At 40.2% G+C, this 26212-nt stretch overlaps 1 protein-coding gene across 11 annotated transcripts; it reads right to left on the reverse strand.

Annotated features, from left to right (window-relative positions):
• Positions 1-1734: 1734 nt before the first annotated feature.
• NDUFAF6 (NADH:ubiquinone oxidoreductase complex assembly factor 6) lies at positions 1735-24287 on the reverse strand. Of its 11 annotated transcripts, none has more exons than XM_075141433.1 (10): positions 24166-24287; positions 22993-23097; positions 20317-20416; positions 19290-19412; positions 12524-12580; positions 10836-10938; positions 8052-8185; positions 6183-6284; positions 2378-2434; positions 1735-1879 (listed from the first exon to the last, which is right to left on the reverse strand). In XM_075141433.1, exons 4-10 carry the CDS (start codon positions 19374-19376, stop codon positions 1751-1753), a joined length of 669 nt encoding a protein of 222 aa, XP_074997534.1. In that variant the 5' UTR covers positions 19377-19412; positions 20317-20416; positions 22993-23097; positions 24166-24287; the 3' UTR covers positions 1735-1750. The 11 variants fall into 11 exon arrangements, with proteins under 11 accessions (XP_074997534.1, XP_074997531.1, XP_074997533.1 ...); XM_075141430.1 differs by having other exon boundaries at positions 20313-20416; positions 24166-24240; XM_075141432.1 differs by lacking the exon at positions 24166-24287 and adding an exon at positions 23905-23989.
• Between the last annotated feature and the right edge of the window lie 1925 nt (positions 24288-26212).

Raw genomic sequence — 26212 nt, forward strand, 5'->3', positions numbered from 1 at the left:
ATAAACAGAGTGAATGCGCAGCTGGCCTGGTAGCAGCAACAGAGCCTAAGCCTTTGCTCTTCATTTGGCAGGAAGAGCTGCGGTGCCTGCATAGGAAGGAAATATTTTCTTTTCACCAGACCTCTTTGCCACATTCAAGAACACCAATAAGATACAGCAGCTGACTCGAGAAGTGGACAGAGCCTGTTAAGATTTTACTTTTAGAAAATACTTTTAGAAAATAGTATACTGCTGATCCAGTATACATGAATTTTTCTAGGTTCCTATCAACCTTGATTATTACACCTCTAGTAATACAGAAACCAAGATCCTGAACTGAACAAATTCAAAGAGAAATGTTTTACTCAGGAGTAGGAAACTGCAGAATTAACCAAGATATGTATCACAAACCAACTTCAAACATGTAAACTAAAATCACCGAATGAAGGATTTAATGTTGGGTTCCTACGATTTCTACCATGCTGGCAGTTTCTGTGATTAAAAAAAGCCACAAATCTTCTTCTCAGAAATTCATTATGTAGCACTGTACACTAAAATACAGGATGCTGTTACACAACCAAGCATCTGGGGAGATTAACCCCGATCTAAAAAAAAAAAAAAAATCTCTGGGAAAAGCAGCTATTTAATAGAACAAGGATGACGGCAGAATAAACTACCAGATTTGTGCGACTGAATCAAGTTGGATGTTAGGAAGTATTATTTTATGAAACAACAAATTAAACAGAAATTTTTACCTTGATCCGAAGAGATGCTGAGTACGAAGCGCTCAGTAATTTCCCACCAAAAAAACAGAGCAGTATCTTTACAGAGAGGGAGGACTAAAATGACCTGGAACATTGAGGAATATGTTTCTTCACAGTACCGAAGAAGAGGAATTCAGGGAAGCCTCATAGGAGGGTGTCCTGAGACATGGTGAATATGAACAAAGGGGCAGTCGAACCTATGTTGCAATGACAGCTGTGGGCAACAACAGAGAGACGAGAAGCCAGGCGGGAGATACTGCCAAGCTAAGAGCAAACTGAAAAAGCCTTTGGCTGAGTTGGAGATAAAAACTATATCAGCGTTCTCTTCATATGTTGTAAAGCTATCCTCCCACTACCAATAGTCACTTCAAGGCTCGATCTCAACAGGCAGTTAAGTAATTTCTGTAGTACAGCTCTATTTCACCATTCTGAAATTCTACATAAACATTACATAATTAAAACAGCTAAAGCTTTTCCTGACAGTTTTCTTGCATTCAAATATACGTGCTCATTCTTCCAACTATGAAGCATCATTAGTACTTGCAAAAAGTCTGCTCCTTGCACTAAACAGAATTGCTTAACTGATTTTATAAGGCATTTACTGTAACTGCTCTTGGGCACAAAGCAAGCAGTCTTTTTTTTTTTTTGCTTTGCTTTCTCCCCCCCGCCCCTCCTTTCAATAAAGCATCAGAACTGTCCAAAGTATCCATTAGCAAAGAATTTGTCCAAGAAGAATTCTATCATATTGCTGTTACTACAGGAAAGACAAGAAAAGTAATCTCAGACAAGGACATATGACTTGGCAGACATGTGAAGCAGAGATATCAGCCTAATATTCCAAGAACAAACTTAACTACTGCCAGCAAGCTGACAGCTACAGTTCATGCGCATCTGCTGCTTCCCATGAACTATAGTTTGCAGAAGTGTGAAGTTAGACACTTAACAATTCTATCAAGGTAAGACATTAAAGAAAATACTCGGCACTCTGAACCCATATTAAAAAAAATTTAATATGTTTTTTTCCAAGATCTAATATATAAATGCAATGGTAATAACGTACTCTTCTTTTGTAAGCTTGGATGAAATATATTGAAGTCCACTTTTCGCATATTACATAAATAATCATCTAAAGCAACCTAGAAAAGAAGAAAAAAGTGTAGTCCATATGGTGCACAAATAATTGGGCATTAAGTTTAAAAAGCAATACGTGAAACCAAATGAGGAACTGCAAAAAGGCTTGACAATTTGCCTGCTTTATTAAGTGGTAGCGTAACCATCACATTCAAAGGATTAAAAAAAGGCAGGTTTTGTAAAGAGAAGCATTATCTTTTACTAGACCAAACAGCAAATTATAAAAATAGACAAGATTTTGGGCGCTTGCATCAGGGCAATGGATATACAGACATCTTGGGCGAAATTATGTAGTTAAAGAAGGATTAGAAGTGTTGACCAAAACTATGAGGTTCCACAGTCAGACACACACTACGATACTCAGAAGTTTTAGCTATTATATCCTCCCAAAATAGACACATGAAGCATTACTTAACCATGCTTAATTTGATACTCTACTCTTCACAAACATATTAGCACAGAAATGAGACCATCACTTAAAGAGTGCATGATATCACACCCACCGTACAGAAAAAAGCAGGATATGCCTTCACAGGAACTTTCTTACTGAAAGATCTAGCCTGAAAGTAAATGGGGTAAGGTGGGAGAAACACAAACAAACAAAAAACAACATACTTATCAGGAGAATTTAACGTTTCAGACTAAACATCAAATACTATACATAATGATTAAAGCCTGTATTACAGACTGTATTACAAGCTTCGTCCCTTTTATTTTGACATCCTGAAACTGTAATTTTCTATTATATGCAAACCAGCACCATCGTTCACTGTATACAAAAGTAATTACACAGAAAGTATGTAATAGTGGGAGAGGCCTGCTGAAATTCTTACATGTTTTGACAATCTTACAGTTTACATATAATAAACTAATGTAAATTAGCATCCCTTGTTCCAACAAAGTTCCAAGTTGCATCTGATTTAATAAATACGGTTTAACACTGTTTTTCCCCGCCAAATAACTCTTTGCATCCCAAGAGACAGAAATGATGGAAGACCAGAAATGCATTTCTCTGAGTGCATCTTTTTACTCCAGTGTTGCCATCAGTCCCAAAAGTCCAGTTATGCTCCATTTACATTTATGGGACTTCAAAAAGATCTCAATGCCCCAGGACCTCAGTATCTTTGTATAAACAGAGTCTAAACCATGGCTGAATCAAATCCACAATTTAAACCCACATACAACTCAGGTACATCTAACAGAGCTGAAGCAAAATCTTCCTGTAATGCTTATTTATAAATACAGAATCCCTCCTTGTTTTGCCTTTTCTTACAGGTTAAAACAAACAAACAAACCAACCAACCAACCAACCCTCTATGAATACTGATGAGAATGTATGAGTTTCTGTTAATTTTCCATAGATCTTTCCACACAATAGAGAAAATCAGGCTGAAACCTTAGGAGGGGAAAAATACTGAATCTTTGCAGAAGGCAAATTATTTTAAAACTTTGAAATGTAATAACATGTGTGTGTCATGTATATATATACACATACATAAAAGGAAAATGTTCTTCCCTGATCTAATGCTCTGCCTTACTACTATTAATTGTGAAATGAAAAAAGAAAGTAATTTTGCTTGACCTTCTTAACCCAGAATGGGTTGCATGTCATTCAGAAAGCATGTTATCTTCCTTGGTAAATCGAGTCCATAATGAGCTAGCATAATTGAGATAAACGCAAAAAGCCAAAAGGAGACCCTCTTTTAAAAAGAGGAATGGGGGAGAGGGTGCTTAAGAGAAAAACGGGGAACATGTAAATGTATTCGCAGACTTTTGAAGGGATCACTGTGGGACTGACAGAGTACTTTTATTATATGCTTTTATTCTAATAAAACATACAATTCCTAAAGAAAACTGCAATCTTCATTATCTTATTTTGCCCTCTGCTGGTCATCAGTCGCAGTATCAAGAAGAGCTCACCACACTTCAGAAACTTTTCTCCCAAGATTAAGTCCCGCATTACTACAATATGCTTCATATAATATTGCTGAGACTTAATTTAGCATTTAAGGATTCTGTTTCTTCTGACTGTGAAAGGGGGCTGGTAACTGTTACCCTCATCCTCCAAAATATGTGGTTTGTGTAACAAATGCTGAGATTGTTGAAACCTCTCTGCAGGTTTAAACTTTACCCTACCCTGTAATTCCAACTAAGACAGAGGGTAAGTGGCTGAAAAGACCCTCAGGCAACACAAGATGGTGATTTTATACAGAAGAACAGATGCATTTAAAGGCACCAGCCCATTACATTCATGTGTAAAGTCTGGAAATACCCAGCAAATGTTGCCAGCAAAAGCCTATTTCATCCATTAGGGGAGAAAGTATCTTTATCCTTGCATTAACAAAGACCATCTGATTATCAAGGAGGCTAATACCCTGTTATTACTGACAGTTATTGCCAGTTCAAATGGTTTGAACACTCTAGAGATCCTGCACTGTCAATTATTCTTCACTGATGATGATGAAGGCTGGAAGCAAGTATTCAGAGAGGAATTTTTTTATTCTAATTAAGATGATATAGCCCATCCATTTAAAAAAAAGGGGGGGGGGGGGTAAGGCGCCAAGACCAACATTCAACTGAATAAAATGCTAATGCTGCCCTAATCTGATTTGTGTTTATACTTTTCTGTATAGTCTCCAATTACATGATCATATTGCATATTTTCCATAGGACCCTCCCAGTGCATAACATGGGCAGGGCTCTAAGAATGGAGTGGGAAGAAAGCAGGGGGATAAGGTTCTGCCTGTTCTCTTCAGAAGCTGGTTGGCATGTTGGGAGCCAGGGGACCAATGCACTAAGAATTATCAAATTATCTAAAAGGCTCTGAAGAACTGAATTCCCTCCCTGCTTCTGTCCCAAAGTTTCCATGCAGTATCAGCCACCAAATTTTAAACAGCTGGACAATAAATGCACATTGCTCATTTTCCATGCTTCCCATCCCTGATATGAGGCATTTCAGGCCAGGTACTTGGCATTTTTGTAAGCCACAGTTGCAACCAAAGTCAATGGGTTTTACACACCATGCATTATGGGTTATGGGGTGGAGAATAAAAAAAGAAAAATCAAAATATTTCAGCTTGAACAAAGATAGTGGACGGTTTTGACCTTGCATTTTCTTTGCCTCTGTTCCCTTCTTCTAAACAGAATAAACAGTTTCCTTGGACATGTGATAACAAAAACTGAGATACCAGGTGAAACAACATGAACAGGAATGCAATAAATGTAAATTATAAATAGTCTGTATTAAAAATAAAGCCCAAGGCTACATATTATTGACAAAAAATAAAAACATTAATCAACTAACCACTGACTGAACCAACCAGGGATGCCTCATTTTACCTTCAGAAAAATTAAGAAGGGCTCTCCTATCTCTACTGCATAAAATACTGTGATGACAGGTAACGCTGTAATTGTGGATTATATTAATGGTGTAAAGGTAGAGATAAATCTGGCATTTCTTTGCTTTGAAGTGGTATCTTTTCAGACTACCTTGATTGGAAGTATTGGGTGCAATACTCAAAGTGTATGTGTACAGGTACTTGTAGACATAAGAAACTCTTTACAGTGCTTCTTGCAAGTTTTGTTTTCCAGATAAAGGCAGACACAGCATTGCTGATGAAACATTCTTTTGCTTTTGTATTATGTACCAACAAGCAATTCAGAGTGTAGCTAAAATAAAAGCATAAAAGAAAAGTAGAGTAGGACTGCAGTTCTTCAGTATTCGTTATCCACTGCTCCAAGCAAATAAAGTCTTTCCTAATTCACTTGACTGTAAGCCAGAAAAGAAATAAACAGAAAGCACCTTTCCCAACATAGCTTTGAGCATGGCTGGTCATGTTAGGGAATGAATCCCCCCTCCCACACACACTAACCAGCAGTTAAAGGCAACATGCTCTGCTTTCCTGGCAGCCATTCCACTGTGCTGTGAAATACCATATGCAGAAGTGCTTTCTATGGTGCTGATCCCATGCTGGCATATAGTTGCATTTATAAAAGTCTGCTTCAAGTTTCTCTCCCAGTAATAAGGCTTTTAGGCAGTATTTATATATATGCAATTGGACCTGGCTGTGTGTAAACTGCCTCCTGTATATACAGATAAAATATTCATACAGAAGTAGTTGCAATATTTAAAGGTTGTGTGTGGTGGTTTTTTTTTTTTTCTCATTTAAACTCTCAAAGTAATTAAAGGTAAAATATTTGAAATTAAGTATGCAGCTGTAAGTCTTCTAACAACACATATGCACAATGCTTTGTGAAGATTAGCATCAATTATGTTTATTTAAATAAATAAAAGGGAAGGAATCTCACGTGTTCTAGATGAATATGGGCCTGGCTGGCAATGTCATAAATTACATCTCTCACATTTTTCTCTTGCTTGCCTCTTATGAAATCCTCTTGTGAAACTCCATGCTAGACATAGGAAGGAAAATCAAAAAGAGAAAAACCCTCAACCAAGTTTCCATTTTAGCTTCTCAAAAACCTGTTCCAGCAACCAAACTAACGACACAAGATTGAAACAGCCTAAATGTTTTACCACTCCCCCCCTCCTTTTTTTATTTCCCTTTTTTTTTCCCCCCGTCAGTCACTCGGGGAAAAAAAAAATCAAGAGAACAAAGAGAACAGTTGGTACAGACTCTCTCTGCATGAATTTGTTCCCTAAAGACTTTGTGGTCAGTCAGTCAACCAAGTCAGATTTTAAAGTTTTGGGAATTTAGATCAGTTTAGATGCCCAATTTTTAAAACCATAAACCAAGAATCAATATTAAGCAGAAGAAAGCCAGTAACAGCTATCACAGAAGTCATGCTAGCTTATGAAGCAAGTCATTGTCTTGGGATTGGTGTGCACTACCAGGCCTGCAAAAACCCCAAACCATCCCTCCCCCCCAAAACAAAACAAAACCAACCCAAAAAACCCAAAACACCGAAAAACCCCACCCCAAAACCCCCAAAAAACCCAACCCCAAACTTATTCTTTGACTGTAGAGACCAATGTAAGACATAATACGATATATTCAGAATTGCACCAGTTGCCCATTCTTCTCAGCAACACTCAGACGTGAAAGCTGTACAAAGGGAGGCAGGCAGGCTTCACAAGAGAGAGAGACTCCACTAGAATCTGCAATACTTGCCAGCAGCTGAAATGCTGACAAGATGCTCAGTCTGCACAGAAGGGATGCAAGCTGTTTTTACAGTTTCACTGTGAATTTTCAGGCTATGTTTGAAAAGCTAAAAACTTGGAAAGCCTCCCATACCATCCACTCCCAGAAGGGCTGAAAGCAGGGTGCAGCTCCTTTCTGCAGTCCTATAAACTTGACCTATATTAGTACCTGCATTTTTGCAACTGCCTAAATTACTAAACTTCAAATCAAAACTTTCAATTGTATTGAAATGATATTCAGAAAATACTAGCACAACAGCCTTAAGCATCACCATAATTACATAAATTTTGGTTAAGTATAAAAAGAACAGCATTAAGATTTAAAAATAAAGACTGGAGATGAAGGAGTTACAGCTGCGATACCTACAGATCTAGCCAGAGAACATAAATGAAAAAATTTGAGCTTTAAGCCCATTTTACCCAAATTGCAAGATCTGCTAAATTCCAGTGCAAATTAGGTGTACAATTTAAACTGGAGGACTATACCATCTCCTACAGCAATGTATGGAATGTATGCTTATAGCTATCAAATATGTAACCAAAAAAAACATACCCCCCCCCCCCCCCAAAAAAAAAAAAAACAACCACCAGCACATTTATGAAAAGGTAGTAAAGAGAAACCCAAGATGGTTGTTGAGAAGTAAAATTTCTCACAGTGCTTCCTTTATGGAGATAGGAAAAGAAAAAAGAAAAAAAAAAAAAAACAAAAGCCAGGCCCCATTCCATATGTGTATTTCTACACATTAATGGAAAAATTCCTGAAAGCTAAAATACTAGTACATTTAATAAAAAAAAATTAAAGAATAAAAAACCAGAAATCCTAGAGTTTCATGAAGGTCACTCCTCTCACCTCCCAAAAGATATAAAACCATGACAATGGCATATTACCAGGCCACAGCAGAAAGAGTTAAAATGAAGAAAAAAGGTGTTCTATTGCTGGCCTAATAAATTATGATCTCATATCTAACTGAGATATGAAACACTATACTGTTTAATTCCAGACAACTTGCTTCTCTTACCAACATACAAATGTCCATGGGAAGAAAGACCTTTTGTCTTGTACTGTGATACGGAGTGGCTCTTAAACAGGTAACTATGCCTTGCGCTTTCCCAATGTGACTGGCTGCGTGGTCAGCATGGATGTTCCTCACACCTGAAATTGCAGAAATAATAAGCTTAGAACATACTGTCAGGCCTTTTGAGGGGTTTCGTCTTCCCTGATGCATATCACCGTCATATTTAAGGAAAGCTAAGTGTGTTGGTCCATGATAGAACTGTCTATGTTCATAAATTGCCTTGAGATATCATCTCAGAGGTGCAAAGCAGCAAGCAAATTCATTGATTTCCACATTCAGGAGCAAGATGCCTCTTGGCTTGCTGCAGTTTCTGCAAAGGGTATACTTGGCGCAGCGCCACCTATTCAGATATAATACATCAGTACACAAACTCATTTTCATTGGCATGTCCTCTCCCAGGATAACAGTATTCCAAGAACTGTTTTTCCTGCCAGAAAAATCATTCAAGTGTGAGATTCCTGACAAGCATTTATGCTTACAGCATGGTTTCATGATTAGCTGCAGCTCATTCAGCAGTGTACTGAAGGCAAAAAGAATGGTCCTACGCTTCCTCCCTGAACCCATATTTCTGCCACCTCCCTTGTGCTGTCCTGGGCAATGAGGCAGTAGCATGGCAAACTGAATCAGATCACCAAAGCAATGGAAAACTAACTTTAGTTACTGCATGGTCACACAACTGAGAGAACTGAAAGAAGAGGGAGATGAGTGGGGCAGAGCAGCACCATCGCTCTTCATGGCAAGACCATACAAGACTGGCTTAGACTGATCATAAAGCCATAAAGTTTTTGCAGAATGGACCCAGGATAAAATGAAAATTTAAAGGAAAATTGAAATTAAAATTCACAAAAGCTTTAACAGAAGCAGCGTTCTACAAAGAAAGAAATGAGGATACAGGAATTACAGACGAATGAGGCTAACGGACACCTGAAAACGATACTGAGCGTACCAGATCCACTGCCCAAGCCTATCTGAGCTTTGCATGGGTCTCAGAAACCTTTGCAAAAGTGGCTATAGGTAGACTACATGGACTTATTTTGGCAATGGCAGCAGAAAGCAGTGTGGCTTGGAGGAATCAATGGACATAACTTACTGATACTGACTGGGCAGCTCAGGCTTTGCATATAACTAGGAATTTTTTTAAGAAAAAAAAAAGCTCAAAGAGTAAGAGTTAGCAGTGACTCATGCTCAGCCTAGGAATATATCCCAAAAGTGAGGTTCTGAAAAGGTTTAACAAAATTATTGAGTAGGACCAGACTCCTAACTACTTAGGCAATGAATCAGAGAGCACAATATTAATATTTTTAAATGACAGGAGCTGGGAGGAAGTACCAGGACTTTGGACAACAAGATAACCAGTCAAAATGAGCTTGACAAAAGAAGTAACCCGAAATCGGTAAGAATAAAGCAGCACTATTACTGGGAGAGATACACACAACTGGAGACAGGTCAGGAATAAAGAAACTAAAAAGCACAAGAAATTTAGCAAACATGACCTGTAATGAAACCAGGTCCCCCTAGTCTAGAAAAGACTGCTGATGGGATACACCAAGAGAAGGGCTGTGTTCAATTAATTTCTCCATTTGTGAGAAAAAACCACAGAAGTTAACTGTTTAATATGCAGTGAAGAAGACTTTTGCTTAGATATTTTGTTACACTGGTATATTTAAGAGAAGTTAAACTGACAATAGGGCACCTAGAAAATCCAGAACCCCCACAACAGATTTTCAAGAAGAGGATCATCTGACTTGTATCAGAAGTGACCCAAGCATGATTGAACTTCTTCAGGATCGAAGACATTTCTCAGAATGGAAGACGCTGATATTTCTCATACTCCTACACTTCTTCCATCAGAAGTTCAGAAAGACTTGCAACATTTCACTGATTTCCTACTGAGGAAGCGAACATCAGATGTTAAGAGATAGGTTCCTCATTTCTTCCTAAGAAGAATGTGCTCACCACATCTCTCTTTTTACTTTTTAAACTCTTTTAACCTCAGCATTGGCCTTCCATCAGACTAGTCTGATAAGCAAAAGGAAAATATTGCTACTACAATACTAAATACTACTAAATAATAATAATTCTCACCCTTCTTTTACACCTGAGCTTATACAGGGAATACTTCCATAATGCAACAGACACCTAAAAGAAAGACACCCTTTTCTTCACTGCAAATGAACAGTTCTTTCTCAGTCTGTGACTCTTAGACATGACACAGATACTAGCTCTTAACCACAAAGTTCATATCTTTGTTGTATTTTTTCTAGCTATTCAATTACCGATAGTTAATCTACTTTTAGGAAGAGGAGAGGATTCAAACCCAAATTTACAGTATCACCAAGGGAAGTTTATAGGTTGGGAAGTCAGCTGTTTCAAGATAACCAGTGTACTGCAATATAGACCAGCTGCAGAATAACTACAGCACTTTGTGTTCTGACAAGTGGGACAATCACAAAATATAAGCAACAAAGAACAGAGCAGTAGGAAACCGCACTTCAATGAGCCTTCCACTGCGCAGCTTCTAAGGAAAGTACGTAGTTCTAGGACAGGTGCAGTAAGATTCCAGATTTATGGTTGCACATTCAAAGGATGTCCGAAGTATTACTTAAATTAAAATTAATTACTGAAATTAAACTCCAGTGGAAAAAGAGTGGGCTTTTTGAAATATCAATAAATAAAGTACCTGCACTAAGAGTCATCAACAAAATCTAAAAAGGGGAAAACACCTACCCAGCATTTCCAAGGTGAGGTACAAGAGAGCACTCTGAGTGTTCTCAGCATATGTTTCAAGCTCCTGGATGTTACGGTATGCTCTATCATCCAAATTCTTCTCCTGTAATATGAACACAGAACTTCAGTAAAATGTAAATATAACTGCTATTTGTGCAAGTTTATTACTACAGTCAGGTAAGCCTAATCCACTATTAGAAAAAAAGGACAAAATTAAGACATAGAAAGAGAATATAATATAATCTGAGAATACTTCTCAGATAGAAGTAGTCATTAAAGCTTGTAACAAGTCTAACATAACCAAATACCTACATGCAACTGCAGCCAAGTCTAGTTACTGGAGCAAATACAACCTTTTGCCATAATAAGAAATCAGAATTCTTCATAAAAAAAGATACAGTCAAAACAAAATATCATATGGTATTCTTACACTACAGGGTTGCCAATTTTAATACTTAATTTGCATCTGAAGCACAGAGAAATTTATATAAATAGGAATGTATTTTTTAAAACATGCACAAAAATCAATCCACCAAATACACACGAGTTCCAAAGTTATATGCAAATACTCCCAAAAATATAACATCCTCCAGCATTCTTCCTGTCCTTGTGGCTTTTGTGGTTAAAACTTACCAGTCTTAAGATTAAAAAACTCTGAAGTCTTTCATAGCAATGACACTCCACAAGTAACTAACCATCAATTTTCTCAAGGTATAACTTCATGAGACACTAACTTTAGCAGCAAAGCTAGCTTAAGAAATTCCTGCCCTCAGTTACTAATTCTTGCCCTTCTGTCAGAGTTGGTAGCAGCATCACTGTACCAGTGAAATTCTTCCTCTTGTTTTTCCCAGAAAAAGGGTGGTTATTTTAAAATTCATGTGATTTGAATGCTCCAGTTTACAACACTTTAGAAAAAAATCCACAGCCACAATAAGGAGAAGCAGCTAAGTGTGGCAGAAAGGTTCAGATGGGTCATTTAATTTTTGAGATTTTTATATCCATGACTCATCACAAGAGAAGGTATTTAGGGGTAAAATTGACATGGTAAGAAAAGAGGTGAGGAGGAATAAGATGATGCCAATGATGTAGATTTGTGCAACTTTTTGCAATATGCAAGGTGTCCTTTCTCTTGGGGCAGGATTGGAATGGCACAAAAAGAGATCATGTATGGGTTTCCCTTCTTGCACATCATCTTTTCCACTTCTATTAAAACGTAGTTTTCCAGAATTCTTAACAGTTGCATATGGAGACTTTACTACTTAATCCCATAGGATGGAACTTCCCTCACTTCCATACACAAAGGTATCCAAGCGTAACTCCCAATGGATTACCTCTAGGGGTAACCACTCAGATCAGGAATAGAGACCAGCAACAGAAAACATAAGCACAGATACACTGGTTATTAGAGCAAGGAACAAGAAAAATGTCAATCCACAAACTACATCTATTTTAAAGCAAAACTAAACAAAGGATTCTATTAGCCGTTTTGGCCAGAAAGAGCAGAAATTATGAGTAGGGGCATCAAAGGAAAATTAAGAGGAAATATAGCAGTACCATTCTTGAAGAGAAATACTACTGTCTGGAAAAGATGAATTACTTAAGCTTTTGTTTTACACACAAACACATAAAATTAAGGGGAGAAAAACCACATACAACTAAAAATCAGACCTTGAATGGTAAATACTTACTCTTTCATCAATGATCTTCATGAACCACATTTTAGTCAAGTTATGCCTCTTGACAGCCTGAAAATTATCAAATAAAACATCCATGTTAATGTATACAAAGTGATGGTAGTACTGCATTCTGAAGGCTGAAATATATTTTAGATAATCCTTTTCTTACAAGGATCGTATTCACTGGGTTAAATCAAAGTGGCATGTCAGTGGAAAATCATAGAATCCTATGATTGGCTTCTTCAAATACAAAAATTTTCAACTGGCATTTGTTACAAGTTGTTGCACACAAAAAATGAAATCGTGGACATCAAGCCAGTTAACTAAAAGCATTTCTTTAAAAATATTTTTGAAAGTAATTTATTCTTTCATGGAGTCATATATTCCCACAAAATATTTGCAGATAACTACGTTCACTCTCCAAAGAGAACAGAGTTTCCTCCAGAGTCACGCAATAAAAAGATTTCCCCTGTAAATTTTCAAGAAAACGTCAGTCCAACATACCAATATGTACTGTAATACATATATATATATATGTAATACAAGTAATATAATGAATATTATGGTTTTGTTTAAAAAAGTATCCCACGGCATCTCATATTCACACATTCTTCTTTTGGCTCTTATTTTGTATTTGACATCCTTCCTGTACCACTTCATTCTATCAACTTACCTTCAATCTTCTTACACACACTGAATTTTGCAGACCACGCTGTCAGAAAGGCTACAATCACACATATAAATATTTATAAACAAAACTTATGGAGCATATTTCTCACAATCTTAGCCTTTATAGCTCATAGAATCATAGAATCATTAAGGTTGGAAAAGACCTCTAAGATCATCCAGTCCAACCATCAACCCAACACTACCATGCCCACTACACCATGTCCCTAAGCGCCTCATCTACACGTCTTTTAAATACTTCCAGGGATGGTGACTCCACCACTTCCCTGGGCAGCCTGTTCCAAGGCCTGACCACTCTTTCAGTAAAGAAATTTCTCCTGATGTCCAGTCTAAACCTCCCTTGGCGCAACTTGAGGCCATTTCCTCTCGTCCTATCGCTGGTTACTTGGGAGAAGAGACCAACACCCACCTCGCTACAACCTTCTTTCAGGTAGTTGTAGAGCGCGATGAGGTCTCCCCTCAGCCTCCTCTTCTCCAGACTGAAACAGTCCCAATTCCCTCAGCCGCTCCTCATAAGACTTGTGCTCCAGGCCCTTCACCAGCTTCGTTGCCCTTCTCTGGACACGCTCCAGCACCTCCATGTCCTTCGTGTAGTGAAGGGCCCAAAACTGAACACAGGATTCGAGGTGCGGCCTCACCAGTGCCGAGTACAGGGGCACAATCACCTCCCTACTCCTGCTGGCCACACTATTTCTGATACAGGCCAGGATGCCATTGGCCTTCTTGGCCACCTGGGCACACTGCCGGCTCATGTTCAGCCGGCTGTCAACCAGCACCCCCAGGTCCTTTTCCTCCAGGCAGCTTTCCAGCCACTCTTCCCCAAGCCTGTAGCGTTGCATGAGGCTGTTGTGGCCAAAGTGCAGGACCCGGCACTTGGCCTTGTTGAACCTCATACAATTGGCCTCGGCCCATTGATCCAGCCTGTCCAGGTCCCTCTGCAGAGCCTTCCTACCCTCGAGCAGATCAACACTCCCGCCCAACTTGGTGTCGTCTGCAAACTTACTGAGGGAGCACTCGATCCCCTCATCCAGATCATTGATAAAGATATTGAACAGGACCGGCCCCAGTACTGAGCCCTGGGGAACACCGCTCGTGACCGGCCGCCAACTGGATTTAACTCCGTTCACCACAACTCTCTGGGCTCGGCCAACCAGCCAGTTTTTTACCCAGCGAAGAGTGCACCTGTCTAAGGCGTGACCCGCCAGCTTCTCCAGGAGAATGCTGTGGGAGACAGCGTCAAAGGCTTTACTGAAGTCCAGATAGACCACATCCACAGCCCTTCCCTCACCCACTCGGCAGGTCACCTGGTCATAGAAGGAGACCAGGTTGGTCAAGCAGGACCTGCCTTCCATGAACCTGTGCTGGCTGGGCCTGATCCCCTGGTTATCCCGGACATGGCTCGTGAGCACCCTCAAAACCAACCGCTCCATAACCTTCCCCGGCACCGAGGTCAGGCTGACCAGCCTGTAGTTCCCCAGATCCTCCTTCCGGCCCTTCTTGTAGATGGGCGTCACATTGGCAAGCCTCCAGTCGTCCGGGACCTCCCCAGTTAACCAGGACTGCTGGTAAACAATGGAGAGTGGCTTGGCAAGCTCCTCCGCCAGCTCCCTCAGTACCCTGGGGTGGATCCCATCCGGCCCCATAGACTTGTAAGCATCCAGGTGGCGTAGCAGGTCGTTAACTGCTTCCTCTTGGGTTATGGGGGGTTTATCCCGTTCACCGTCCCTGTCTTCCAGCTCAGGGGGCTGAGTACCCTGAGGATAACTGGTCTGATTATTAAAGACTGAGGCAAAGAAGGCGTTAAGCACCTCAGTGTTTTCCTCATCCTCGGTGGCAACGTTCCCCCCTGCATCCAATAAAGGATGGAGATTCTCCCTGGCTCTCTTTTTGTCATCAATATATTTGTAAAAACATTTTTTGTTCTCTCTCACGACAGTGGCCAGGTTGAGTTCTAGCTGGGCTTTTGCCTTTCTAATTTCCTCTCTGCACAACCTAACGAGATCCCTGTACTCTTCTTGAGTTGCCTGCCCCTTCTTCTTCCACAAGTGATAAACTCTCCTTTTTTTCCTGAGTCCCAGCCAGAGCTCCCCGTTCAGCCAGGCCGGTCGCCTTCCCCACCCGTTCTTCTTACGGCACATGGGGACAGCCCGCTCCTGCACCTTTAAGACTTCCTTCTTGAAGAACGTCCAGTCTTCCTGGACCCCTTTGCCCTTAGCTCACTTTCAACTTCTTTTCATCCATTCTATTTGTAAATATTTTTTCAAGGTTTGACAAGACTAGGTTTTCATGTTGATTCAACAAAGTCTGCTTGAGGTAGTACTTGGTATGTGAAAAGGCAAATTTTAAGTTACAACCACAAGTGTCAGTTTTGTTTCTCACTTGTTCATCTTGAGTATCATTTTGTAAATGAAATCCTCAAAATAGTCACAGGTCAAGACTTAAAGCACCAAACTGAGTTCTGCTAAATCACCCAACTTGTACATTACATCCATTTTGAGCTACCTTCATTCAAACACACAGGTCCTTATTTTTCCAAAGTTTTGAAAATTGGCTTCTTCCACAGAAATAAATGGAGAATGAGGCCTCACGTTTTGTATGTTCAAAATGGATAGATAAGTAAGAACAAATATCATACAGTTGCCATATAAGTTTATATTAAAGTCACTGAGAGTTGAGCTATTAATAATTCTAGAAATACTATTAAAGGCTATTTATACACTTTACTACTGCATAAAACTCTTGGAATCCAAAGGTGACTATTCTGGGATATACAAAACTTCAGAAACACATTTAACGTGATAAATTAGTATTTCTTCTGGGAAATTAAAATTGTCCTCATACAAACTCAACAGCAAAAAAAGAATATACATAAAATATGCTGTGCAAAAGACATGCTAATTCTATTAACAGCTCTGCAATACTTGTGAGTTCAGGTGTCTTTCCAAATCATTCTTTCTAAGAATTGCAATTACATTCTTGAACATTTGTGAAGCTGTGCTCTTCAAATAGGTCATTCTTGGGGTATTTGCTGAAATGTAGAAATAAAATCACATCTTGAATGTGAAAGTCACAGGTCAGGTTGGATTGTTAGTTCGCTCCAGCGCTCTGCAGTGTTCAGAACTATCAGAGCTCCTAGAAATACTTTCTGAATTATTTTTCAACACCTTATTTCACAACCAGTTCTCTTTGGATTGCCTTATATTGATCCTCCTTTAGAGAAATCATATGTAAGGTGAAATCTTACCCCAGAGATAGGCCAATTCTTTCTTCCACTTCAAAATCAATTTTCTGTTTTGTGAGAAAGGAGTATGACTGGCAGTCTTAGCTGTTGGAGAGGGTTGCAATTGATATCTCAGTATCTGCATGAATGAATATCTGAATGTTGTACTGGTTTTGGATGGGATACAGTTAAATTTCTTCATAGCAACTTGTACGGGCCTGTATGTTTTGGATTTGTGCTGAAAATAATTTTGATAACACATTGATGGTCTAGTTACTGCTGAGCAGTGCTTACACAGCATCAAGGCCTTTTCTGCTCCTCACACTGCCCTGCCAGCGAGTAGGTTGGAGGTGCACAAAAAGTTGGGAGGGGACACAGTTGGGACAGCTGACCCCAACTGACCAAAGGGATATTCCATACCGTATGACATCATGCTCAGCAATAAAACTAGGGGGGAGGTTGGCAGGGGGAGCCGCTGCTCAGGGACTGGTTGGGCATCGGTCGGTTGGTGGTGAGCAATTGTTTTCATTTGCATCACTTGTTTTTCATGGGTTTTATTTTTCTCTCTCTCTTTTATTTTTTTCCTCTTTTCCTTACAATTTTATTATTATTGTTATTATTATTATTTCTTTTTAATTATTAAACTTTTTATCTAAACCCACCAGTTTTTATCCTTCCAATTCTCTCCCCCATCCCACCACGGGGGCAGTGAGCAAGCAGCTGTGTGGTGCTTAGTTGCCAGGTGGGGTTAAACCACAACAATGTTTTGGGTTTTTTATAAGTTACTCTTCTGCCAAGAAACATTTCCACCCCACGTTGATACACAAACAAGCAGCCTGAAATTAAAAGTGGTCGAATGACTATATACAATCATACCCAAAACTAACTTGTACCTAACCCACTCCATCAGACAACTAAACAAGAGGATATCTTCAGAAACAAAAATAAGTTAAGCTACACTAAAGCAAGTTCATCCTTAGAAAGGAGACAAGAGCATTTTGGGAGAAAACGGTCTTGTTCCTGGGAGGTTTGCCAGATGCTGGAAGAGAGACAGAAAGAAGGAAATAAAAAGCAAAGATACAGACAGATTGACATGCAAAACGACCAATTCTGCATTTTAAACATCTGCATTAAAATATCACCATAGGTGCATCATCAACTCTGATAATCCCATAAAAAGGCTCACAACATTTGCCAGTCTTCATTCCAACTGTACGAACACTTTGTTGCAGCTAAGGCACACACTTTATCTGAGCTGGAGACACCTATGAAGAGCTCTGGTATTCCTAAAAGTGACTCTAACAGGTGTTTTTCTTTTATTTTACTTCTTGGCTTTACCTATGTTTTCTCTTAGTTAAACAAACTGTATCTTGTTTAAATCCCAATTTTAATCTAAACATGAGTCTTGATAGACAGGAACAAATGCTCACTTACGCTTTATTTCACATTTGAAGGAGGAAGAGTCAGGGAGAGGCCACAGTTTCAGCACTGCCAAAAATCACTGAAAGAGGATTTGGAAAGGACTCATTTTTGTGGTCTCAGAGGTACAGCAGAGCAGACGTGAAGCCAAGATGGCAACAAGTGAAATGCTCTAATCCCGCAGGAACTGCATTGTTCTAACACAGAGTTACAGTGAGTGTTCTGCTTTTGCCAGGATTTTAACAGGAATAATGCAGGTGATGAATACTTGGATGAAGACTCCACACTTCACTGTCTGTTTTTCAGCAAGTCCATAAACCTAACTACCTACAGGATCTATGTTAACTGTATTCAGCTATCGAGAACTAGACAAACTGCAGCTTTTCCTGTCCAGGAGCTCAGAGATCTTTAGTTCAAATGCAAGTTCTGATCTTATAGAGTAGAGGCTTTTCAGTAGCTGCTCTTTTGGAAGGTTCTAAGACTTGCTGTGGCCGTGGCCAGATGACAAGTTAGCAATGTATGGAATTTCCATCCCCAAAGAAATTCAAAATTCAACTCAATGCGACCCTGACACCTGATCTAACTTTGATGTTAGACCTTCTTTGAGTGGCAAGTTGGACTAGATGACAACCAGAGATCCCTACCAACTAAATTATTCTGTGGTTCTATATCAGCATCAAGGGGAAATCCATTTACACTGCCTTCAGACCTTCAATCATATATCAAACATATCAATGACAGTCCTAACTAGAAACAAAAAATTTTGCAAGAAAGCCTCCATTTCTTTGGCCATGACCAGCAGAGGAACAGATCTGTAGGTGTACTTTATGTGTGATGTTCTAGTGCCTGCAGAACTTGGGCATCTTGGTAAAAAGAAACTGTTAAGTTCACAAGTACATTCCCTGTTACCCAATGCACACAAAAGGATCTGTGCAAAAGATAATACATAAATAGAAGTCATGAAGCAACTCCTGATGCGAGGAGAAGACTGTGTTAAGATTCTTCCTATTATCCAGTAAATAGGTATGAAGGTCTTGGGCTTTTCCTCATACCCTATTTGCTAGTTCAACCTCTGTGCTTAGTCTCCTGTCTTTTTGTACAGCTTAATTTCTTCAGGCAGGACTAGCACTGGCTCAGGAAAGTATACTTATGTAGTATACTTACAGCCTACCACAATTTACTCTGTCCTTCACCCAAACAGAAGAGAAAAAAGCAGATGGCTCACAGAAGTCTGACCCTCCAAGTAGGTCCTACTTAAATACCCTCCTTCTCCAACTCTGCTCTTTGGTTGTAGGTAACTTACAACATCACATACAGACACAAACGCAATTTATATTATCTGTTTTATATAAAATAATGCTGTTAACTATGCAACACAGCACACACAAAACAATGACATTATTTCCCACAGTAGTATTTTAGTTAAGTTAGGACAATAAAGGTATATTTTACCCTCCACAGTTCTGTAGCAACTGGTTGATGAGGTGGGTTATCACAGTATATATCTTCCACAGCCTCCCTCCAGAACTGCATTCGCATCAAACCTGTAGTCTTCTGAGTTATGGAGTCTTTAATCTGGAAAGGACACATCTGGAGTGAAATTCACAGTGTCTTTAAGGCACTTGGTCTATCTACACTGGAAAGACAGACACAGGACATAGCCAAACTCAGTAGGGAAAGTGTTCAGTTTTGAATTTACGTTTATTCCTCATAAAGCATACAAACACTACAAAGAGTAAAAAAAATCTTCACCACAACCTGACTTCGAAACCCATGGAGATTAAGTCCTGGGCGACCCTCATCTTTCTTCCCAGAAGGAAAAGAAGCAGTGGTAACAGCAGCGAGGGAGCGCAGTGCCACAGGTTGCCAGAAGCACAGCCCACAGAAGCTGATCTGGGATTTTGCTTGGTCAGCACATTTCCTGGATCGCTCCTTTCTGGCAAGCATTACCAACTTTCCTGGTTGCACTGGCAGTTTCTGGCCACCTAGCAAAGGGGAGAGACTGCAGCCGCTCCCCTCCCACAACTCTCTAATTACAAACATCCCTCCCGGCAGCCTTTCCATCACCTACCTTCTGCCAACAAAGACCTGGGACTGATTATATCATCCAAGTTTTTGACAGACCTTCTACAGATAGGATTTAGCTGCACTTTACCGATTCAGTCACTGCATTTGAAGCCACGACATAGATGCAATCACATAACAGTATCAAGAACCACAGCCTGTTTGTTATAATTTAATTTTAAAATGCACAACAAAGAGTAAAGTCAGAAAAACTCTATACATAAGCAAAATAAATGGGAGGAGGCTGGCTACTTTCCAAGGGCCATTCAAAACTAGAGGTTTGTATTACCATTTATTTATTGCCCGTATAGTGCAAAAAGTTAGTCTCGGCAAAACACCACCTACTAGTGTAATTTAGAATACTGAAACTGTTATTTTACATTTCCAGAGTTCACAAATGTATTTTAATACCTGCCTGAGCCAGTTCCACATTGAAGGCTCTCAAGGCAAAAGCAGAGGTTCGAGATTCCGCAGGCAACAGCAGAGAACACAGAAACCCTTCATAGTCACGCTTTCTATAAAAGGATGAGAAAATACATTTATTATTTATAGCTCTATGTAAATTGGGTGTGCTATTGCTTAGCACTGAACTCATAAATATAAACAAGTATAAATACTCATAAAATAGTAGCAATAAGTTCTAGTTCAAAACTCTGATTTTGCAAAAGTGGCAGCTTTTAAGCTTATTTTAAAATAAGACAAAGTCCAAGAGAGAGGGGATGCTGTCTGAACTCTCAGTGCACCTCTCAAATCCAGATCTCAAGATATTTGGCTAAAGGCATGGAACAAGGCTATGGCAGAACTGCAAATGGAATCCAGATTGTCCGACTTCCAGACTTCTGTTCCAAACATAAAACCACATTTCTTTAAAAGATTGTGCTTTGGAGGTTGGCAGAAGACTGCTTGCTTAACCAGTAAGTTTTTGTTTATTGGCAACTATATTCAAAGCATAAACACTGGGTCTTGGCAGTTTCGCTGCAGGTAACTTGTTGCCAATCTAGAGTGATATGCCTTTGTTTGGCCACTTGGGTGTGCCATTAAATTAAAAACAACCACAGTGCACAGAATCATAAATTGCAAAATCATAACTGTAGCTAACAAAAACACTTGGTCTGAAAAGCTAAACTGCTTGTTTTGAACAACATTTTTGTGTACTTTCTGGTAAGTCTGATTCTTCATTAGAATAAGACCAGCAACTCCAAGTTTTGCCTCAAGAGTGGAGAAGCAGGTGTCAAGGAAAACGCATCTACCCATTTTCATGAATGTTCTTACATGTACTCTTATTTCTTTTGAATGTGAGCTTAAAATAGAAAAGCCAAACTAAAACCAAGGGTTATTAGGGTTGCTACTTTTAGCATCAAACAAAAAGGAAGTGGGATTTAACAGAGGTTCTTACCCCTACAATACACAGCAGCTGATAACTAGCAAATGCTTAGAGTTTTCACAACAGTTGTGAAACTTGTTTTAGAGCTTGATGCAAATCCAGAAGCATCAACAAAAAAAATTACGTTTATGAATTTTAGCAGGCTTTAAGGGTCACCTTGATGTTAAAGAACAGATGTATCAAACCTCCCTCAATTAAGACACTTCTGAAAAGTATTATCAGCTCAAAACCTAGTATTTTTTTCAAGGCTGACTGTAGTAATACCCAGTATTGCCACCATGGGCAGAGCTGCAAGGTTTACAGCCACATTTTCCCAGTTCCAGTTACGCAGTTTGCCTAGGATGTTCACACAACACAGAACCACCTCTATTTCCAGAAAGGAAACAAAGAAACACATTACACAAAGTAAACAGCAGCCCAACAGAGAAATTTGTCTTCCCTCTAGTAACAGTGTTGGCATGTTGGGGTTTTTTTTCAATTATTCTAAGCTTAAAAACAAAGTGTAGCAAAAAATAGCTAAGGAAAAAAATGGGAAAGAAATGTGCATTTTATGCTGACAGTGCACCCTTGGACTTAACAGTAGAAAAGCAAATCCATTAAGCCTCAGCCTGTAAAATAAAATTAATATTGCTGCCTCAGGCTGTAAAATAAAATTAATACTGCTATAGAACATGTTCCACCCCAACTCTCTTTGTGTATTAGGGTAAGGAACAAAGAACGGAGGGAATGACCGTAAGTCTGGTATTCAGTGTTTTTCGTAGTTTCCCTCTCAAATAAGTGTAAGCTTACCCGTGAACCCACAGATGGAAGAAAAGTTGGTTATGACCATTACTGGACTTTCAATATAATGAAAAATTTGAAGTCTTAAAAAGAATTTCTTCCACGTTACAAAACTCCATAATACCATCAAGTCACAAGCTTGTCTTCCAGAGCAGATATCATAAACACCAAGAGACAGAAAACATACCTACTAGGGAAACATATTTTTAATCAAATAGCTTAAAGCTACTTGTAAAAGAATTATTTCACATAAAAAAGAAAACCCAAGAGAAAAGACATCTTGCATATTGCAAAAAATTGCACAAATCTACACCATTAAAGCATAACAGTTGTTGTTCTTCCTAATGTGTGGGAGACTCAAATTCAGGACTGGGGAGTTGCTGATGCTTGCATAGCCTCAAGTATTTTATTTCTGTTTGAATAGTAACTCTCTCCTCTTCCTCTTTTGTAACTTACGATTTCCATGCAATATATGAGCTACTGTGAACAGCTGCTTCAATTAAATGATGCCAAAAGCATAACCACTTTTCATTTTATTATTTTGAATGCTTGTGTATTTTTGCAAGTAGTCCTTTTTATGGTTTAACAAAAATAATAAAAAAAACGTTTAAATTCAACCATCTCAGCTTCCGTGCCTTGGAACCTAACTATTCTGTTCACAGTTGTTTGTTACTGAAAACATTTTATCTGTGTATTAACTGTACACACAGTCTCTGATCTCCTGAGTAACTGGTAAACAAATCCTGTGTAGAGTAACCAGGAAAACAAAGCTGTAATCTGAAGTTTTATAAAGGAAAATGCAACCTGACTATGCATTCTGATGCATCTGTAAAGGTCTGCTGCTTGGTGCCGCACTGAAAATTTAGGATTCTCACATTTCTTTCCATTAGTTTTCCTACTTCAAACATTACTGCTGACCACACACACCTTTATATCTTTTACAAGCATCAGTTTGGAGAAGATGATCCTGTTCCACTCTTTCTATACACGCTTGGAAGCCTTCTCCCTGCTTTTGTCAACCATCTAGGGCAACTGTATTCAAAGAGAAATTATTTAAGTCTTTACAAAGACACTTGTTTAGTTTTTTACTTTGTACCTCTGAACTCTTGTGGGCTAGAAAGCAGCTAAGGGGTCTTGCACATTGTTTATGGCCCAGGCGCCAAGCAGGAAACATCGCCTGGCCTGGAAGTATCTGAGCTGTGCTCCTGCTCCTCTTGGAGCATTTTGGATTTGACCAAAAATGGATGCTTTTGAAAACTAGACTTCCTCCCCCTCCTGCATTTAGGTCAGAGAAGCTACTTGAGCTGTCTGTCCAGCTGTCGGATTTCCTCTGCTTTTGCCTATTTTCCAAGGAGTACTTGGGAAGCTTGGCTATTTCCCAGCAGTCAAGAAGATCTGAAAACACCCATTATCCGTAAACATCCACTTCGGTGATCTTTCTCTCCAAAGAGCCGGGACAATGAAATGGAAACGTTCAATATTTCAGAAGAAAAGCAGCTGCGAAAGAAGCGGGGGAGGGAACTTGCCGTTTACAGGCTAAATCATCCACGTAGCTTAAATATTTATCTAGTTTCCCCCCGAAAAGGCGAGGTCCCGGAGCAACCCCCTCCACCGGCGCCGCTCCCTTCAGGGCCGCAGGGGTTATTTTCGCGGCCAGGCGTGCCCAGGCGAGGTTGAGGGCGGCCTGGGCAGCCGGGGGGGAAACCCCAGGCACCTTTTGCGGGAAACTCAGCAGCCTTTCCGTCAGGAGGGAAGCGCTCACAAGCCTTCTGGCAGACTCGCCGACCCCTGAGGAGAGGAAGACCCACGCGTTTGCAGGCCTCCCCCCCGGGCACTCACCGCACCAGCTCGGCACAGTACTGCACCTCTCCTCCGGGGGCCGGGCGGCCCCAGCCCGCCGCCGACCTCCCGCCGCCATAGCTCGGCCACGGGAGCCCGCCACGGCCGCCCGCCGCCCTCAGCGTGCGGTGGCAGGGCCCGTGCCGCAGCCCGCCCCGCGCCATGGCGGCGGCCGCCATGCTGCCCGCCGCTCCGCCCCTCCCGTCAGTCACCCCGGGCCCGCGGGGCCTGTCCGGTGTGAACGTTTAACGGAGAAAGTACCGGTAGATGGCACCCGAGAATGCGCGGTTTCGGCCCGGGGTTTTGTGGGAGCCGTGCGGCCTTTTGTTGTCCTGCAAATGGCGTCCGGCCTGCCACCTTTGCCTCAGTTTCTCCCGGCTCCCAAGGCGGGCACTGCTGGCGGCGTTTGAGGTGAATTCCTCCGCTCCCTGGGAATCCAGGCACTTGGGCTTTTAAACTGGTAGCCCCCAAAATATAAGGAAACTGAATTGTAAAAATCTCCTAGCTATGGGCAGTGTGGCATAGGAGACTTACAGGAGCAGCTGTAGGACTGGGAAAAAGCCTCTGGGCCAGTTTGCTGTATGAGGGAGCAAAGCTGACCCCAGGCCTCAGTCCTCGGTAAAATGTTTTGTTTAAGTTTTGCAACAGAGGCCCTAATTTCCTCCTCTTGGCTGGGAGAGGGACTCCATACTGTGCAGATTGGCTGGAGTTTAGAGACAGAACGGCCCTGTTAGTCCGGTAGTCATGGACAGAGTAGCTGTGCTCCCTCAAAGTTTGGCCTATGTGGGGATAAGCTAGCAAATTCATACCGAAGCGCCACCATGCTTTCATCTTAAAACTACGCCAGCCCAACCTATTAGTAACTATCCCAACCTAGTTATTACTAGAAGCAACAGCAGTCTGGTTTTTCTTTCTATCCCCACCCTTGCCATCTTTTTCCCTGGTGCCAGCTTTGACCTTCATCTTATAGTACAGTGAGTTGTTTCAGGGAGTTAAACTAGCAGAAACCCATCCGCTGCTCGCTTTTGGTTTTCCTGAGTTCATTTTGTGCCAGTTTGGTGCCTTGAATCAGTTCACTGCATGGTCAGCTGAGCATGAGCCATAGCACAGGGCATTAGCACAAGCAAGGGGCTGTGGGCTGGAGAGAGGGTAGGATCTCCTGGTTTGTGGACAGTAATACATATGTTCATTAGCTTAGCTGTAAAGTGAAGCCACGCAGTAAATATGGGGAGAGTTTTGAGTGGGCAGCGACATTCAAGTGACAAGGCATATGTTTGGAAATGAGCCTTTATTTTGTGTCACAGAGATGAGGTGAGGGAGGTTAGGGATCTCACTTAAGCATTATTTATTTTATTGATTAGTGGCTCTTGCAGGTTTACCCTGAGCCTTTCTTCTTCCTTTTCCATCGCCTCTAAAGTTCTCTTTGTCTTGAACCTCTGGACCTTGTTTTAAAGCCTTGCTATGCCTTGAGCAGGATTTATTGTTTGTCAGGGCACCCAAAGGAGGTCATTTAGCTTTGGGTGGAGGCTGAAACGGCTGTTGTTTAAGTTTTCAGAGAGAACCCCTAGATAAATGAATCCAGCTCTTTCAGCTGCTGCCAATTCCTGGCAGAAGGGTTACATAAACATACTTTAAACCTCAAGGGTATTATAAATAAATCTTATAAAATATTAACTTTTGTTAATCTCTGAATGAACCAAAATGGTGCTAAATTGATTTAAACCTTTAGTAAGAAAAGAATAAACCAGGTGTCGTATAAAAAACAATAATCCCAACCTCTTTCTCGGTGTGCTGACATTTGTTTCTTATTGTTCTGTACCTTTACTGTTCTCATTAAATTACAATTTTTTTTCTTTAAACAAATATTTCACATGTCATGTATAGTTATTGAAAAGCTTCTTCAAGTCTGTATTGATTCTAGTAAGTTAGCCTTTTGTGTTGCCAGCACAGTGGGAGTAATGGTTTGGCTTAATGTTTTAGTGAGTTTTTAACACTGTATAGGAAAATTTAAGCTTAGTAAGGGGCATCTACAAACTTTTTTTAATGATCTCATTGTGTTAAAGAGCACATTTCATCACCTTTTTCGATATTGCTCTCAGAAGCTGAAAGATGATTGCCTGTCTCTCTGATGCATACTTCTTACTGAAGTATTTTGTCCCACTGACTCCTCAAACAAAGCTCTGAAATCTTTGGGCAGCAATGCTAGTGACAGCAATGTCTAGTTTAGGTAGAGATAATTCAGTTATTGCTCTAACCTGGAATTTCTGGAAAAAAGCAAGTTTTGTGCCAGGAAATACTGATCAGTTAT

The sequence above is a fragment of the Calonectris borealis genome, chromosome 2 (genome assembly GCF_964195595.1).
Source record: "Calonectris borealis chromosome 2, bCalBor7.hap1.2, whole genome shotgun sequence".
NCBI classification, from domain to species: Eukaryota; Metazoa; Chordata; class Aves; order Procellariiformes; family Procellariidae; genus Calonectris; species Calonectris borealis.

Bases quoted from the DNA above. Each gene is read 5' to 3' on its own strand.
- NDUFAF6 (XM_075141424.1), bottom strand. From the start codon at position 24,083: ATGGCGGCCGCCGCCATGGCGCGGGGCGGGCTGCGGCACGGGCCCTGC. The intron at 20,417-23,904 runs GTGAGTGCCCGG...ATCCTTTTATAG, and splicing joins TACTGTGCCGAGCTGGTGCG to AAAGCGTGACTATGAAGGGT. The intron at 2,435-6,182 runs GTGAGATTCCTT...ATTTACTTTCAG, and splicing joins CCCATATTCATCTAGAACAC to GCTAGATCTTTCAGTAAGAA.